Raw genomic sequence first — 17784 nt, forward strand, 5'->3', positions numbered from 1 at the left:
ATATTGTCAAAACCTTTCTCTAACTCTACAAATGCTACAAATATAAGTTTGCCTTTGTTAACCGATCTTCTAAGATGAGCCATAGGGTCAGAATTGCTTCCTACATTTCTCCAGTGTTTTCATTCTTCTATAAATAATTCATGTTAGTATTTTGCAACCGTGACATATTCAACTGATAGTTCGGTAATATTAACATGTCGGCATTTGCTTTCTTTGGAATTAGAACTGGAATTATTTCATTCTTCTTGAGTTCTGAGGGTATTTCACCTCTCTCGTACATCTTGTACACCAGATGCAAGAGTTTTGTTGTGGCTGGCTCTCCCAAGGCTATCAGTAGCTCTGACGGAATGTTGTCTACTCTCGGGACCTCGTTTCAACTTAGATCTTTCACTGCTCTGTCAGATTCTTCTTGCAGTATCGTATTTCTCGCCACCTCTTCATTTACATCCTCTTCAATTTCTACAATATTGCCATCCAGTACATCTCCTTTGTATAGATCCTCTACTCCTTTCACCTTTTAGCTTTCCCTTCTTGGAATTCATAGAGTTGCTCATCTTTTCTTGAAATGCCTCTTTAATTTTCGTATAGGTGACATATATCTTTCCGTAGTGAAATATGCCTCTAAATCCATTTTTCCCCCCTATAGTCACTCCTGCTTAGGCATTCTGCATTACCTGTCACTAATTTTTTGGATGTTTGTATTCTTTCGCCTGCTTTATTTGCTGCATTTTTGTACTTTCTCCTATCGTCAGTTAACTCCAGTGCCTCCCTGCACACATTGTGCTAGCAGGTCTTTCATTAATGCCTTTACTCGACAGTCCCCGTCCGTCAGTACACGACATCTGCCGGGGCTCGGCAGTTCAGCTATGGTCATCCCTTGGCTTTTCCACTTCGGTCACATCACTGACAGTTGAGCTGAGTAACCTTAGAAGGTACGAAATGTCTGTGATGGATTTGTTATTCAGCTAACATTCAATTACCAGTCCATGCTCAAAATTACTGAGCTCTCAAGTGACTCATTCTGGTGTTACTGTTTCTCTACTGGCAATGTAATACTCGGCATCCTTTCTACTGGATTGCTTTCACGGTAAAGACACTTTGACTGTTAAAATTTTATCAGCAAATTGTCGAAGTTCCACGATTTACTGTCCTGCAGGAAATTTGTCATAGTCAGATTGATTTCAGGATGGAGAGCTGTCTGAAACCAAAGTAGAAAGCTCTGAAATATTTAGCGAGACACAGAACGAATAGCCAGAGACAGGTTAGATGCCGTAGGTGGGGGCTGTGTTCATTGCAATCGATAAAAATATTATCTCTGATGAGGTCAATTTTTAGTCTCAATGTGAAGTTACCTGGGCACGTATAACAAGTCTAGGTGAAATAAAGTTAATCGTTTGATATTTTTACCGACCATTCAATTCCGCCGTGACAGTTTCATTCATTCAAAGTAAGTCTACACTCAGTAGTGCAAAAATACCCAGATCATGCAATATTAGGTGGAGGCTACTTTAACCTACCTATTACAGTCTGTGATGTCTATGGATTCATTGCAGGGGGTACAGACAGGCAGTCTTGAAAAGTTCTTTTTGACACAATTTTCCTGAAAAATTCTTAAGCAGCTAGTTAAACAACCCACATGCAATGGAAATATTATAGACTATATAGGAACAAATAGTCCTGGTATTATCAATTATCAATATAGGAAAAGGGATTAGTGATAATGATGTCATCATAGTGCCAATGCTGGATGGATATCATTTAGTTCCAGTATGGTGGATGCAGAGGAAGTGTGGGCAAAGTTTAAATGGATTCTAAATCGTGCTCTGGAGAAGTATGTGCCGAGTAATGGATTAGGGATGGAAAAGACCCATTGTGGTTTAATAACAAAGTTCAGAAAATTCTGAGGAAGCAAAGGCTGTTGCACTATTGGTTTAAAAGAGAAGGCACAAATGGTGACAGGCAAGTTAGTAGAGATTGTGCATCTGTAAAAACTACCACAATCATACCTTACAGGGGAGAACATTAAAAAATTCTCGTCCTACATAAAATCGTTAAGTGGGTCTAAGGGTCCCATTTAGTCACTTGTTGCCCAGCCTGGTGTGGCAGTAGAAGACAGAAAAATGAAGCAATTGAGCGGTGATCAGAAACTGGAGAGTGCATACTGTAAGATGTACAAAATGACCTTAAACCTCTGTTGACATTGATATTGGCTGTGCTGCATGCACTGCACCAGACACAAGCACAGTGTATGGAATGCTGCTCCTGAGATAGGAGGGAGAGGATATACATCATCTACATGTCACAATCGGCATCTCCCTTCTGGTTACCCTGACTTTTCATTGTTTGCTCGAGATTATTTACAGCGACACTCCAGTTATCTGGGTTAATGTGTAACCGGACTGCACGGATAACTGATGAAAGCAGACTCCAAAATACTTTCTTTTTACTGGAAACTGCTCTGTACTGTATTTACAAAACATGCTGCTGCCACATTTGATAGCGCGCGCGATTGTATACCCGTCCTTTTATCCCCCTAAGGTAAGTCTTTCCGCTCCCGGGATTGGAATGACTCCTTAAACTCTCCCTTGAAACCCACATCCTTTCGTCTTTCCCTCTCCTTCCCTCTTTCCTGATGAGGCAACAGTTTGTTGCGAAAGCTTGAATTTTGTGTGTATGTTTGTGTTTGTTTGTGTGTCTGTCGACCTGCCAGCACTTTCATTTGGTAAGTCACATCATCTTTGTTTTTAGATATATTTTTCCTACGTGGAATGTTTCCCTCTATTATAATATATATATATATATATATATATATATATATATATATATATATATATATATAAAAAAATGGAAGGAAACATTCCACGTGGGAAAAAATATATATAAAAACAAAGATGAGGTGACTTACCGAACAAAAGCGCTGGCAGGTCGATAGACACACAAACAAACACAAACACACACACAAAATTCAAGCTTTCGCAACAAACTGTTGCCTCATCAGGAAAGAGGGAAGGAGAGGGAAAGACGAAAGGATGTGGGTTTCAAGGGAGAGTTTAAGGAGTCATTCCAATCCCGGGAGCGGAAAGACTTACCTGTCCTTTTTTCCCCCTAAGGTAAGTCTTTCCGCTCCCGGGATTGGAATGACTCCTTACCCTCTCCCTTAAAACCCACTTCCTTTCGTCTTCCCCTCTCCTTCCCTCTTTCCTGATGAGGCAACAGTTTGTTGCGAAAGCTTGAATTTTGTGTGTGTGTTTGTGTTTGGATTGAGTGCCAAATAGAAGGAACAAAGTTAGAACTGGTGGACGGTTTCAAGTACTTAGGATACATATTCTCACAGGATGGCAACATAGTGAAAGAACTGGAAGCGAGGTGTAGCAAAGCTAATGCAGTGAGCGCTCAGCTACTATCTACTCTCTTCTGCAAGAAGGAAGTCAGTACCGAGACTAAGTTATCTGTGCACCGTCCAATCTTTTGACCAACTTTGTTGTATGGGAGCGAAAGCTGGGTGGATTCAGGTTACCTTATCGATAATGTTGAGGTTACGGATATGAAAGTAGCTAGGATGATTGCAGTAGATGGGAACAATGGCAGGAGGGTGTCCACAATGAGGAAATCAAAGAAAAACTGGGGAATGAAGTCTATAGATGTAGCAGTCAGGGCGAACAGGCTTAGATGGTGGGGTCATGTTACACGCATGGGAGAAGCAAGGTTACCCAAGAGACTCATGGGTTCAGCAGTAGAGGGTAGGAGGAGTCGGGGCAGACCAAGGAGAAGGTACCTGGATTCGGTTAAGAATGATTTTGAAGTAATAGGCTTAACATCAGAAGAGGCACCAATGTTAGCACTGAATAGGGGATCATGGAGGAATTTTATAAGGGGGGGCTATGCTCCAGACTGAACGCTGAAAGGCATAATCAGTCTTAGATGATGATGATGATTATTATTATTATTATTATTATTATTATTATTATTATTATTATTATTCTACAAACCGCATAATTGGCACACAAATAATATGGAACTTGCTGTACTTAAATATATTTTTATGCAGCATTTGTGCTTCATATCATAAGGTTGTAGCCAGTTTACAGAATATTTTACATAGCTGCAATTAAATACAGCTGCGTGCTGACCACTCACAGGTTAGTTTATATAACAGTAAAAACATTTAGTTTAGGAAAAAGCAATGCGTATTTTTTTGTGCTGCAGCAGCTAAAAAACTTGAAACAATAATTCTATGCAATAGCAAGAGTTGATTTTGAGAAACTTTCATCAGGTTTAGCTTAATTCTGTCAGTCATTTTGTATAACTGCTTAAACAATCAAAGTTTTTACCCCCTTCTGAGCAAGTCATTTATAATCGTGTGAATTTTTTCATCCAGAACTATAATGTAAACAGTTTACTATGTTCTGAATAACAGTAAATTATTTCATAATAGAATTACTAGGGGCATTAAATAAGTAATGCAACTCTTTTATTTTGCAAAAGCGAGTTGGTCGTATTCAGGATTCCAATACACGATATTATTCCCCATTCTTATAGTTAAAAAAAACCCTAATCTTCTACCCAATCTCCATTCGGCGTGACAGCATTGTGCCACCTTACTGCGAGGGCCCGTACGTCCGCACGGTACCACGTCAGAGCTGATGTCTCGCCGCATCGGTAACCTCCCTGTTGTCGACAAACTGCTTCCTGTGGAGTGCATCCTTCATTGGGCCAGAGAAGTGGAAGTTGGAAGGTGCGTGATCCGGGCTGTAAGACGGATGAGGAACAGTCCAGTGAAGTTTTGTGCGCAGACTCGGGGGGGAGGTCTCGCGTTGTCATGGAGGAGGAGGAACTAGTTTGCACTTTGGGGTGACAAAAACGCTGAAGTCATTTTTTCGATTTTCTCAAGGTAGCATAGTACACTTCAGAGTCGATCATTGCACTACGAGGGAGAACATCGAACAGAATAATCTCTTCAGATCCCAAAAGACTGTTGCCGTGACTTAACTGGCTGAAGGTGTGGCTAATTTCCTATTTGAAGTGACATACCCACGTTTCTTCACCTGTGATAATGATCGACAAAAAATTACCACAATCCGACTCATTAAATGTGCGAGCAATTCTGCGCAAATAGTCCTTCGTTGTTCTTTACGGTCTTCATTTAGGCGGAGAGGAAGCCGGTGGGCTCACACCTTCGTGTACCTCGACTGGTGGATCAGTGTCAGCACTACCGATAGATGTCCAGTTGTGCAGCAAGGTTTTTGACTGTGATTTGTCAATCATCTGAAATGAAAGTGTCCACAAGTTCCGACATTACAGCAGTCGCAGCTGTGTGGCGCACGGGTTATCGGACAGGTTTGTGTGTCCTTGTTGCAGTGATGGCTGATAGCTTGTCGGACAACTTGGTGTGCTTTCATTCACTGGCGTGTCTCCTTAGACACTCTGCAAGAGTCTATGAATATCCGTAATGCCCTGGTTTTCCGTGAAAAGAAGCTCGATGACAGCTCTCTGCTTAGAATGCACCTATGTAACACACACCATTTTCAATGCTACGTATAATGCCGCCGTGTAGCGGAACTTTATGAAACTGTAGGGGCCGAAGTGGGAATTTTCCACAATGTCCCACAACAAATTCTCCAGTTTATCAACTGAAATTGGCGAAGGAAAAAAATGTTGCATTACTTGTCGAGTGCCCTTGGTATTTACTCTGGAGCTGTGGTTAAGATGTGTAACTTGTTAAGTAGGGGTAAAGTTGACTGTAGGAGACTGCATTTAATTCTTACTGTGTTGCTGTATACTGCGCATGTATTATTTTTTAATAGTGGCTTAGTTCAGAATATAATTCTGTGTGTTACCAATTGAAAATGAGCAAAAATATGGTAACTTTCCAATTTGCGACACACATTGATGCGCAGTTTATAAGTGGTTTTGATCTGACAATATAAGGCTAGTATGAATCTGCTTGCTGTGTTGTTTTGCCTCCATTTTGGGTACAGACAAGAACCGGCATATTTTATCTTACAATAGTATTACTGATAACGTAATTCCATTGATTGTAATTGACGTTTTTGGAAACCTGCATCGGTGTTCATTTTTTAAATAAAGAAACAGTGCATCAATTTCATTGTTTAAATCACAAAGGACTACAGATTTTCAATGTGGTTATGTGCCTGTGTAATTTCAAAATCAATCTTGTGAATTAAGTACAATCAATAAAACAGCTGAATTGATTCTCCAGTAGCAGTATACTAAAAAATTACTGCTGAAGACATCTCAGGTTTCATTCACATGGGTGAACAGCAAGAAAACTTCATCAGCTATTTTCAGATTAGGTTTATTATAAAATTTCTGCACGTTTGCTTGAATGATTGGCAGTTGGTATATGAAATACTTTGTGTCATCAGTTTATCTTTGTTAGTGGGAGAGCTCTGTGGTTGTTTAGAATATCTCAATAGTCGATGTGTTGTACAGATGACATTCAGTATAATTTTAGAAAATATATTCTTTCTACGTATGAAGAGCAGTACGTATAAGTACTGAGACATGGAAATAATTACAGTTAAATAACTAATTTGGTGTGCATTATTGTCATAATCATAACTGTAAATCTAAATGCGGGCAAGAGCAGCCTGTGATGGAACATTTCCTATAGCCATAGCTTGTTAATATGTTTTCTGGAATACAATTTAACTTTAAGCAGACTGCATCTCTTCCTATAGATTGGATGTTCTGTGGTGCTGTCTGAACCATTTGCTCGTATCTTTTTACAGTCGAGACGTGGCCCGAGGAGAAGTACCTGAAGCTCGTCAAGACGCTGCACATTCGCGAGTTCAGCATGTTCGGGCAGTACGCGTCTGTGAGGGCGCTGGTGGATCGGCCTGTGCGAGATGACAGGAGTGCCCTCAAAGGGTGTGTGGCCTGGGCTATCCTGCAAGTGCTCCACGGTGTCGGGCCCGACAAGGTTTGTCGTTCTTTGGCTTCTCCCGCTGTACGTCGGTCTCGAGGCGAATCTCGGGTACTCGGTGTCGGACGGGCACAGTATTTCGACGAGCGATCCTGTCGCCACCACAGTGTGTGCAGACTCGTTGGTCTGCTTGTTGTGGGCAGGTGATTTATATCCCCTTCCCACATCTCCAGAATTGTTCCGTACACTGGTGTGACTACAGTTATGTTCTCGGTGAAGTTTGGGCCTTGTGCTCAGTATAATAGAGGAGGAGAATGAGGTACTCGGCTGACACGACCGGATGGTGGCAGTGGCGGGTGGAGTGCCATCGGCCGTGCCATCGATGTTGCCTCTCCCGCGAACACTGCACTGAAGGTGACCACAGCATACGGAGCCACTACTGAGTCCAGAGGGAGAGGATTTGTAACCCGTATGCCCCCGTAGGTGATTTAAGTAGTGCACCTCGTAACTGAACGTTCCTGGTACCTGACAACATTACGTACTCCCCCTGCCATTTCTTAATTCTCTGCCTGTTTATAGTACCGATTTAGTTGTTCTTCTTTGGCCAATGCGTGGAACAATTTCAGCATTGTGTGTGTTATTTCAAGTACGTGTGGACACTTTCCATCGAAGCAGCTTTGTTTCACAGCCTCTGGTCACATATTAGCCAATATTTGTCTTGTGGTTCTGTGAGCCATTGTGACTTACACAGTTTGCATGAGAATGACTGTGGTCAGGTAATCAGTATTCTACCATCCTTCATTCAGAGCCCTGTTTTGTATCACGTTTTTATTCAGCCTTGCAGCTTGTCCTGAAGGCAGTTCAGTACCAATGAATAATCATGAGATACACAGAATTGGCATCATTACAACACCAAAAGAGCATAGAAAATTCACCTGACTTTATTTGCACATATCTTAAAGACTGAACTATTAACAGTTCAACAGTTAGATTATTACTTTTGCTACTTGTGGGCCCCAACTCGTCACACTGTCCCCTACGTTGATCTTCTTGCATCTTTGTAAACACTAGTGGGTGATCAGTTTTTCAATAGGGTGCCCATTTTCTATTATTAAATTGTATATATTATGAATTCTTATATCACTATAGTATCTGTTTTATGATTACTGTTGTGAACATTTTTAAATACGATAATATTCATGTCATTAGCTGTTGGGAGGCTGAGGCTACTGCATATGTTACAATCGGCATTCTCTTCTCTCAGTGTGTTTTCAGGCAGGCTGTGTGTTACCTCAGCCACTGCTGGTGGCATCAGTAGTATTGTAACCGGAATCAGACACGATCGAGAGACACAGGCCGACTGGCAGTGGGCGTTGACGGTGAGTCGCAAAAACCCACAGACAGACAGTTATGGACAATAACGAAGACAACAACCGTGAACAGATGTGGCTCTATACAAGTCGGAAGAGTAGACCAGATTGCAGAAGGCCATTGAGCTTAGCCACTGTGGTGGTGGATACCGTGCTGGGCACCGAGGGGTAGTTGGAATAAGTGTCCACGACAGTAAGCCACATTGAGCTGAGGAAGGGGCCAGCAAAATCTAGATGAATGCAGACCCAAGGGTGACGGTGAGTAGGCCAGGGGGTGAAAGACAGGTGGAGCAAGGACTTTCATCTGAGACATACCCCAATGCCCGTGACAGAAGAGTTCCGAGGCTTGAGTGAATAAAGTATTCAGGTGACAATATGGTGGGTACCTGCTTCTGCATCAAGCAGGAGCACATTGGAGATGGACAGGCAAACGATGAGAGAGGCAAACAGAGGCCTAGAGCTCGGGACCATATGACTTTAAAAAAAAGTGGGTCACCCACGGAGGACACAGTGTGCGACATGCCACAAGATGGTCACAGCACGTGTCCACCACCACACGAGTAGCAGTGATGGGAAACCCATCCTAGGTGTGTTGTCATTCCACATCGATGTGAAAACAGGAGAGCTCCAGTTGGTTAAACACTGCGTCTGGTCCTGGGAGTAAACGTGAGAGGAAATCTGCATTTGCATGTTGTTCAGTAGGCTTGCATGTGATGGTGTAATTGTAGGAGCTAAGGAAAAGGGCTCAACGCTGTAGCCTCTGGGCCGTCCGCTCTGGAAGCAGAGATTGTGACCCAAGGAGTGCTACGAGCAGTTTATGGTCTGTAACGAGTGTATACCACGACCCAAATACATACACTTGGAATTTCTTCAAGGCAAAGATGATTGCCAATGCCTCTTTCTCGATGTGGGAATAATTGTGTTGGGCAGGCATCAGTGTTCTGGGTCATAGGTGATAGATTGCTCCGTACCATCATCATTACGATGTGCCAGCTCTGCACCAATGCCATAGGGAGAAGCATCCGCAACCAAAACAAGGGGGCGTGATGAGAGAAAGAGGGGTTAAGGCAGTGTGCAGAAGTAACATGTGCTTCAGCTGTGTGAAGGCCCGCTCACAGGCCGCTGACCACTGAAATGGCATGTCTTTCTTTCACATGTTTGAGGGGCTGCACAATGTGTGCTGCCTGCAGGAGGAACTTAGAATAATAATAATTTACTCCTCCAAAAAAGCCTGCAACTCCTAGAGGTTTTGGGTATGTGGGAGAGAGTCAGTAACAGAAACGTTATGGCAAGTGGGCTGACTCCCGTCTATGGGGAGCAAGTGGGCCAGGTAGACCACATGTTCCCGGAAAAACTGGCATTTGTGCAGACGGTACTTGAGCCCTGCATCCCAGAGTGTAGTAAAGAGGGTATGTAGGTTACGCAGGTGGTCTTGGCACCTAGTATGTGTAACAATTAAGTCATCCAGGTAATTGGTACAAGCTGGGATGGACATGGTTAACTGTTCCAGGTATCTTGGGAAGATCACTGGAGCGGAAGAGATCCCAAAAGGCAAATGCTTGTATTTGTATAAGCCAAAAGGCATATTTATGACTACAACATGTTGCGATTTCTCATCTAGTGGCATCTGTAAGCAAGCTTCAGCAATGTCTATTTTAGAAAAACATTAATATCAAGAGGAAATCGTTTTCATGTGGTATGGGATAGGTTTCTCCTAGAGCTTGGTCATTGATCGTTGACATAAAATCTCCACAAAGCCAGACGGAACCATTTGACTTTGGACTACGACGGGGGATGTGGCCCGAGCACTAGTTTTGACCAGTCCTATGACCCGAACGTCGTGAAGGCAATAGAATTAGAGCTTAAATGGCTGTCCGCAAGGAGACTGGAAGAGAGTACGTGCGTGACAGAAATGGGCACCACATCTAAACATAAAGAAATATGTGCCTCAAAATAGGTGGCGCACCTCAAGCCAGGCTCAGATTCGGAAGAGGCACAACGGTCACCAAGTTCCTGGAAGGGGACTGTGTCCGAGATGACCTGAACTTTGTGATGGAGAACCCAAACAGTGAGACAGCATCCAGGCCGAAATTGGTGCCAGAGGAATGACTGTTGACAACATGCAGCATTAGCAGCTGTGTAACCCTCTTGTAGGTGGCCATAGTGCTGAATTGACCTCTGAGGAGTCTAGTGCAGTCACCACATGCAACCAACTTGCGAGAGGGCAGGACCGACGCTGAGTAATGTCGGGAGATTGACGGGGGAAGCTGGGGCTCCCGTGTCTAGTTGGAAACGAACGTCCTGACGAGTAGTTGTGAGATCAGTAAACGAGTTGTGGGTGCAAGGATTGTCCTGGCCAGTGGTGGCCTGAAGCTCGTGCACCATCCGCAGACACAAGTAGGGGGAATGGTTAGACTGATCTGATGGCAGACAGTTCAGAGATGTCAATCCTTGCTACACAAATGGAGTGTACCCAACAATTGGGGTAGTCTGCCATTGGTGCCTCACAAAACATCAGGACAAGAAGGCAGACCTGGTGGTTGTGCCAAAACGGGTGCACTATCTGCTCAGAGGTCATTGGCACATCCAAAAGTAATGAATCACACTGCCACCGTTGGGATGATGGCTGGTGAGAATTCTGTCCCTGTGGCAGCAGTTGAACTGCAGCGATCTGGGTGCAGGTCTTAAGATGTCCATTTGCTGCCTGCACCATCTCGAAAGAGAGTCCGATTTTCAGTATGTCGTCAAAGAAAACTTGAGGGCTTCAGTGCAAACGTCTGGATTGGGAGCCAATTGAACCACTTTGTCACGAATCAGGGAATCGCCATATGAAGTTTTGCAGGACAGGTTGGCAAAGGTAAAATTGCAATGACTCGGACCCTTGCATATCCGTCACCCACGATCGATAAGACTGGTCCACTTGTTTCTAGTACTGATGTAACTCTAGGTGCAATGAAACCACATACAACAGTTATGAATTATAGGTCAACAATAATGAACACATTTTCTCGAAAGTGAGTGCAACAGGGTGTGGGAGGGGAGCTAATTTCTTAAGTAAGAAAAAGGTCTCCGGGGAAGCCCAAGAAAGGAAGAGCTATTGTTGGAGATGGTAATCAGAAACCTGAAAAGTGGCGCAGTGTTCCAGCCCCTGTAAATACGTTTCCCAATCCTCCTCGGTATTGTTAAATAGTGGAAATAAGGGTGGGCAGGACAGTCTGGGACGTGACCACAGTTGCAACCAGCCGAGGGCATCGACGGTGAGTTGCAAAACCCCAGAGGATGACAGCTATGGACAACAACGAAGACAAAAACCAGGAACATATACGTCGGTGTAAAAGTCCGAAGAGTAAACCAGATCGAGAGTCTAGACTTAGCGAGACCAGGAACCAACAACAGTGCATACTATGAACAACACAAGAGTGCAGTCAAAACAGGACTGGCTTCTGAGCCACTGCGCTGCCGGCTTTCTAGGGCCCCCATGAGTGCCAGTAGGATAGCGTGGAAGTCGCGGCCCACACGTAGAGCAGTGACGGCGACAGCAGCACTCGCAGGTTATAGGGGCACCACCTAGCAGCTGTTGTCTATGTCCACGTCTTTGGGCGGGCTGTCCAAATTATCGAGCCGGTATACCAGTTGTAGTTCATCTTTTGCTCAACCTTTGACTCGCTCACTTGCGGTGAAGATGACTTGACCAGTCGCAGTAACTTTTTAATTAAAATGATCGGAAAGGAACATACGGTTTCTGAAGGAGACATCGGAGCCTGATGATAACAGGGTCACTTAAGGAAATATTGTGCATATCCGAAACAGCACCGACAGTACGCCTGTGGACCTCTGTTGTGTGAGGGTTGTTTCTCAACTGTCTGCAGTCAGCGATTGTTATGCTTTATGGCAGGTCCAGGTGTGGTAATAAAGTCTCTCCCTGTCTCATATCCAGATGGTGACTTATCTGGTAAACTGGGAATTCTTCGGGAAATTTAATTTGACAAACTGCCTATTGGCTTCTGTCTCGAGTTCTTCAGCCGATATTCGTCTGATGATTTTACTGACGTTTCGCCAGCAGGAATGGCTGGCATTGTCAAAGTTTCACCCTCCATTGCTGGTGGTGAACTGGAGCTGAGCTCGCGGCCGCAGACTGTATGTACCTGGTGCACCGACATGCGAGGGCTTCTCCGTGGTAATTTCCGGTGCGGTTCTCCTCTTGCTACCTGCGACAGTCGTCGCTGCAGTATGGGAAGCCAGGATCCGTTTACTTGAAGACTTTCCGCTTTCTTGTTGAAGCTATTTGTGTGTTTTGTATTTCTACAGCTTCTCTGAACAAGCGGGTACGATAGTGCTTCTCTACAGCCAGAATTTCCGTGTCGGCGAATTTTATTACGTGGTCGGTCTCGCTCAGCGTGCTCTGCCATAGCCGATTTCTCCACCTGCCCCAACCTGCAGTGTTGCTTATGTTATTTGATCCTGGTGTTGCTTGATCGTCGAGTCATTCTGACATAAACTGTTCCGCATGTGCGTGGTATGCGGTTTATTGCCGACAATGCAAGTGGGTCCCTTTTCTCCTTTGCCGATCTAAGACACTCTTCGATCTTCCTTGTCGGTTTGAAATTAGTCTTTAGCCGTGTTTCCACACCATACGGTCGATTCTGTCCGTCACTCTGGGAATGTGGCAGAAAGGCCGTTTCAGACATTTATTTTTCTGATTTCTTACTTTGCCGAGTGTTTGGCTCTGTTACATTTCTAATATAATTTGTGGAATACTTATTGCTCCTCAGAACACTTTTCAAGTGTTGCATTTCACATCTGAGGTGCAGCGGCTCACATATTGCTTGTATTAAGAGCATATTAAATCATACCTTTTTCCAGGCTCTTGTGGTGGTTTGATAGTTTCTGCAGGTACCAGTCCGTGGATGTCAGTTTTTGATACATGTTGTGTCCCAGGTTTTTGCCATCCCTTGTGACCAGACCATCTAGAAATAACAGTATTTTGTCCTTTCCTACTTCCATGGTAAATTTTAGCTAGCCACATTACCTCCTTAGGTAGGGAAAAGCGGTAACTATTTGTCTTCAGAAAAATGAGTAGTTCTTGTACATTATTTTCCTTTTTACTAAAAATTGTACATGGCGAGCCATCAGTTATCGTGGTGTCGTGAACTTCAATTTTCCTTTGAGTGGCCGCTTTACCCCAGTTTAAAGGTAGAATTCTACTCTGTTCACTGGCATATTATAATTTTCAGGTTAGCCATTATATTGTAACAATTACAGTAGTAGTTTGTTAGTAAGTTGCCTTGTGGTGAAAGATATGAGCAAGACCAAGATGGAAAGTGGAAATGACAACTTTCCTAGTTTTCATTTTAAAGTTATTGTTTTGTGACCATAATTCTGATACCTCAGGCTGTTGCTATTTTGTTAATTTGGTTAAAACTGTGCTGTATTCAAACACAATGTAATCCTGTTTTCCTGAAACATTTAGACACGTCATATTCAGTACGTCTCATTTTATGTCTTAAAACTACATTAATTGTAAAGATTGAATTGTTCACTTTGGCTTTTTTATCTGTTCATAGCTTGGGAGCATGCAATTTTATTTGCCTTTGTAGCTTTTTTTTTTTTTGCCCTCACCCGGTATCACACAAATGAGAAATATAGCATTTAGTGAGTGCAGCAACATAGGTTTTTCCTAAAGCTCGGTTTTTTGTATGAAAACTTGGGAATTGTGGGCAATATTCCAGCAAATTTGTGGAATATGACATACTTTAAAGTTGGAAACAAACACAGAAACCAACCTGTTCAATTTCAGCTTTACAGTTTATGTACTTTCTTGTGTGTGTGTGTGTGTGTGTGTGTGTGTGTGTGTGTGTGTGTGTTAAATACATCATGATTTGTGGAAAGTGTAGGTTTAAAAACCCACATTTAATTTGCAAATACAGGAAAAAATGAGCAGGAGCTTCCAACCCCACCAAGGTGGTGGTGGTTGTTGTTGTTGTTGTTGTTGCTGCTGCAGTAGTTGTGTGTTCACAAATTCCAAGTGGTCTTGGCAAATGCTGTGTGGGAAAACTGATATCCATTTTAGTATCAAGCAAAAGATTGGGAGTGACACTGCAGTTTCTCACGATCTGAAGAAGCTACGAAGACCTAAAAGATCAGCTACTTAATTTTGTGTGTTGGGTTGTGTAATCCCTGAAACATGTCATGCCAGCTACAGTCTCTTACATGAACAGTGAGTGTGCCATTGTAGTGGTCGTATGACAAGTGGTTCGATGCAGCTCTCCGTGCTAGCATATCCTGTGGAAGCTGCCTCATCTCTGTGTAACTATTGCACCCTACATCCATGTGAACCTGCTTTCTGTAGTCAAGCCCTGGTCTCCCTCTGCAATTTTTCCCCCTCCCCCTTCCTCACATTACCAAACTGGTGATGCCACAGGATGTACCCTACTAACTGACCCCCTTCTTTTAAGTCAGATTGTGCCACATTGTTCTTCAAGGGGACATTCGTCATGAGCTGTTAAAGTGTCTTCAACTTGGCCCCTTTTCAATTGGTGAAAGTTAGTAGAGTTCATGCCACTGCAGAATGTTTATGCTCGTGCCCAAGCTTGAGTACGTAAAGGTATAGTGCGCGAAGCAGTAAGCCGGCTGGTGTGACTGAGCGGTTCTAGGCGCTTCAGTCTGGAACCGTGCGACCACTACGGTCGCAAGTTCGAATCCTGCCTCGGGCATGGATGTGAGTGATGTCCTTAGGTTAGTTAGGTTTAAGTAGTTCTAAGTTCTAGGGGACTGATGACCTCAGATGTTAAGTCCTGTAGTGCTCTGAGCCATTTGAACCATAGCATTATGTAACCATTGTAAATCTAGTGGGGTGTTGTGTTGTTGTGCATACTTACAAAAGTAAGCAAAAAGGTTGTATTGTATCCCAATGATTTGCCAACAACTTTTGTGTCACTTCTGTGATGCATTAATTCATTAAAAGTTTGTTTCTTTTATAAGCCATAAGTGGGCTGCTCTGGGAGGAGGTGGTAGGGTTGTCTCAGTGGCCAAGTTAGATATGCCATTGTTAGCCTCATTAACAAGTACTTAAATCCATGTGCTGTCATGTGCTTGTACAGTGTGTGTGTGTGTGTGTGTGTGTGTGTGTGTGTGTGTGTGTGTGTGTCAGTCATGTAAGAAGTTTTAGCACAATATTTTATGTTTTATTTTAGTACAATTTTTCTATTTCTTAATGCTTCGAAACACACATACCAGACTTCAGAATGGGCCCTATACACCACAGATTTGTACATCTGAATAGTTGTCACCACTGCTGTCAGAGAGAGAGAGAGAGAGAGAGAGAGAGAGAGAGAGAGAGCGCGCTACGTGTTACTGACCGTACACAGTGCAGCCATCTGGATGTGAGAGGTGACGTACAGATGGCATGACTTGATTCATACATATTGTAATGTGACATTGCAGGTGAAGTACGTGACGCGTTTACGGCCAGAGTGCTTCAACAAGTTACCGCCGGGCCCCATGTCGTACTCGGAGCTGCCTCCCAGGCAGCTGTACCTGTCGCTTCAAATGCTGGGAGACTGCGCGTCCTCCGCAGCTCGGGCCGACGCCGAAGACCCGGCCTTCTACGGCAGGCTGCTGCGTCACATCTACTGTCTGCAGCAGGAGCTTCCCCGGTACGTAGGCTGCCACCTGTCTCCACGCTGTCTTCGGGAGGCTCCGCACCTGCCACAGACAGAGATCGGTCAGGTGTAAAATGCAAAACACGGTGGAAGCGGTCACTGTATACAGCGATCAGAGTGAATGACAGTCAGACTCATTCAAATGTGAGAGCAAACATGGTTACTTGCACATTCAGTGTAGTCGTCATCTTAAATGCCGTGTTATATTGAGATCACTTTAGGGGATTGTAATCTGCTAGCTTCAGACTTTATAATGTCTTACATGTAGAAACAATGATAATTGTGACAGATAACCATCTGCAAGTGTCAAGTAACTTGACACCTGAGGAGGCATAGCTGTATGCTGTGGTGTAGCCAGGAAATGGCAGCTGGGATGAGTGTTTTGGGCACTGTTTCAGTGCGTGTGTAATTTTTGTGCCATGGAGAAAATGAGGTGGGGAAAATGAAATAAAAAGGGGAAGAAGTTGGAGAAAAAGAGGGGGAGAGGAGGAGGAGGAATTGGAAAGGATTAAAATGGAAAGGCTGCAGGGATGTAGGAAACAAAATGACGGGGATATTCTGATTGGAGTGAGTTGAGCAGCAGTTCTGTAAGACCTCCCTCTCCTTAACTTGGTATGTAGATGCTGGATTTTTTTTTTTTTTAAAGCTACTCAGTGAAGCCTCTTGCCATTATGCTCAGTGAAGTGATGCAACCAAAGTCCTGATAGTATAATTTGTGCCAGTTGCAGCTTTGTATTCATAGGTGATGAGCAATGTAAAAGAAATTGTGTAGAAGCAGTGCAGCTTTAGATTGTGGTTTTTTTCCATGTTTTGTACTGAATCTCACAAAAATTTACTGAAATATGTATTTTATACTACATTACAAAAGATATTGATCTCATTAAATGAGCAAACAGGTTGAGTAACACTGAGGTTTAAAAAGTTGGTTTCCCTAGACACCAGTTATTTTACTGGGGCTGTGTAACAGTGTTGAACTGAACAAAAGGCGTGGGTGAACTAATTGTGATCAGTTGTGGCTTTGATGGCAACCCCGTTAACTAGAAGTCTGTCACTTTGTGCTCCAGATGGCTGTTGTTACTAAGTCACGTGTCTTGTTTTATGTACTTTCCTTAAGCTGGCCACTCCCATGTCATTCCCTTTGGCTTCATGTGCTAAGCAAGTGTTTCATTTCTAGTGACTTTAGCATTAGTAAGCTGTTCCACTGAAGTGAGCTGTGGTAACACAAGTCGGGTAACTGAACAAAAAGTCAGAGCAGTAAGTGTGTTTGTAGATGATGAGACTAATCGAGGGGACAAATTAGACCTTGAAATAGGGTCAGTACTTGCAGCAAAACTTACTTGAAATAGGGTCCGTACTTGCAGCAAAACTTAGTGATTGTAGAGGAACTTACACAAGAGGGGGGTCAAAAAGAAACAATCATTATTCTATAGATTGACACATTTTCGTTTTCTTGTGGTACTGGGGCTGGCTGTATGGGTGATGTCAAAAGCTATTAAAAAAGCTTCCACCTCAAACTACACTCAGTTCAGGCTGTCGCCACAATCTATAATCCTAAAACTAATACAAAGAAGAAATATTATTAGTGTTCTGTTCTCTTGCTGTGTGTGTACGTGTGACATCACACACCGCATTGCCATTAGATTAAGAGGTGAAGCCGACATCCAGTATCGATAAATTTTAGTTGCCTCAAAAGCTCAGTATTCGTGAGTTAAACACCTGAAGGATTACACTTGAGGTTCTGTCCAGATGTAGGGGAGTAATTCTTCTGAACACACCCTCACCAGACTGATGACAAGTTGAATTAATTGAACCTTATTTCCGATTTAGTGCCAGTGATCTGCCTCACTCCCTCGACACCCTCTTTCTG

General features: G+C 43.4%; 1 protein-coding gene across 2 annotated transcripts in view; it reads left to right on the top strand.

The window, feature by feature from the left end:
• LOC126427015 (uncharacterized) overlaps window positions 1-17784 on the top strand; it is a 77109-nt gene that overhangs the window by 48967 nt on the left and 10358 nt on the right. For both annotated transcript variants that reach the window (XM_050089164.1, XM_050089165.1), the window contains exons 4-5: window positions 6753-6943; window positions 15700-15911. In XM_050089164.1, coding sequence (XP_049945121.1) covers window positions 6753-6943; window positions 15700-15911 — 403 coding nt within the window. The remainder of the gene's footprint in view (window positions 1-6752; window positions 6944-15699; window positions 15912-17784) is intronic.

Source organism: Schistocerca serialis, chromosome 11 (assembly GCF_023864345.2).
Source record: "Schistocerca serialis cubense isolate TAMUIC-IGC-003099 chromosome 11, iqSchSeri2.2, whole genome shotgun sequence".
NCBI lineage: Eukaryota > Metazoa > Arthropoda > Insecta > Orthoptera > Acrididae > Schistocerca > Schistocerca serialis.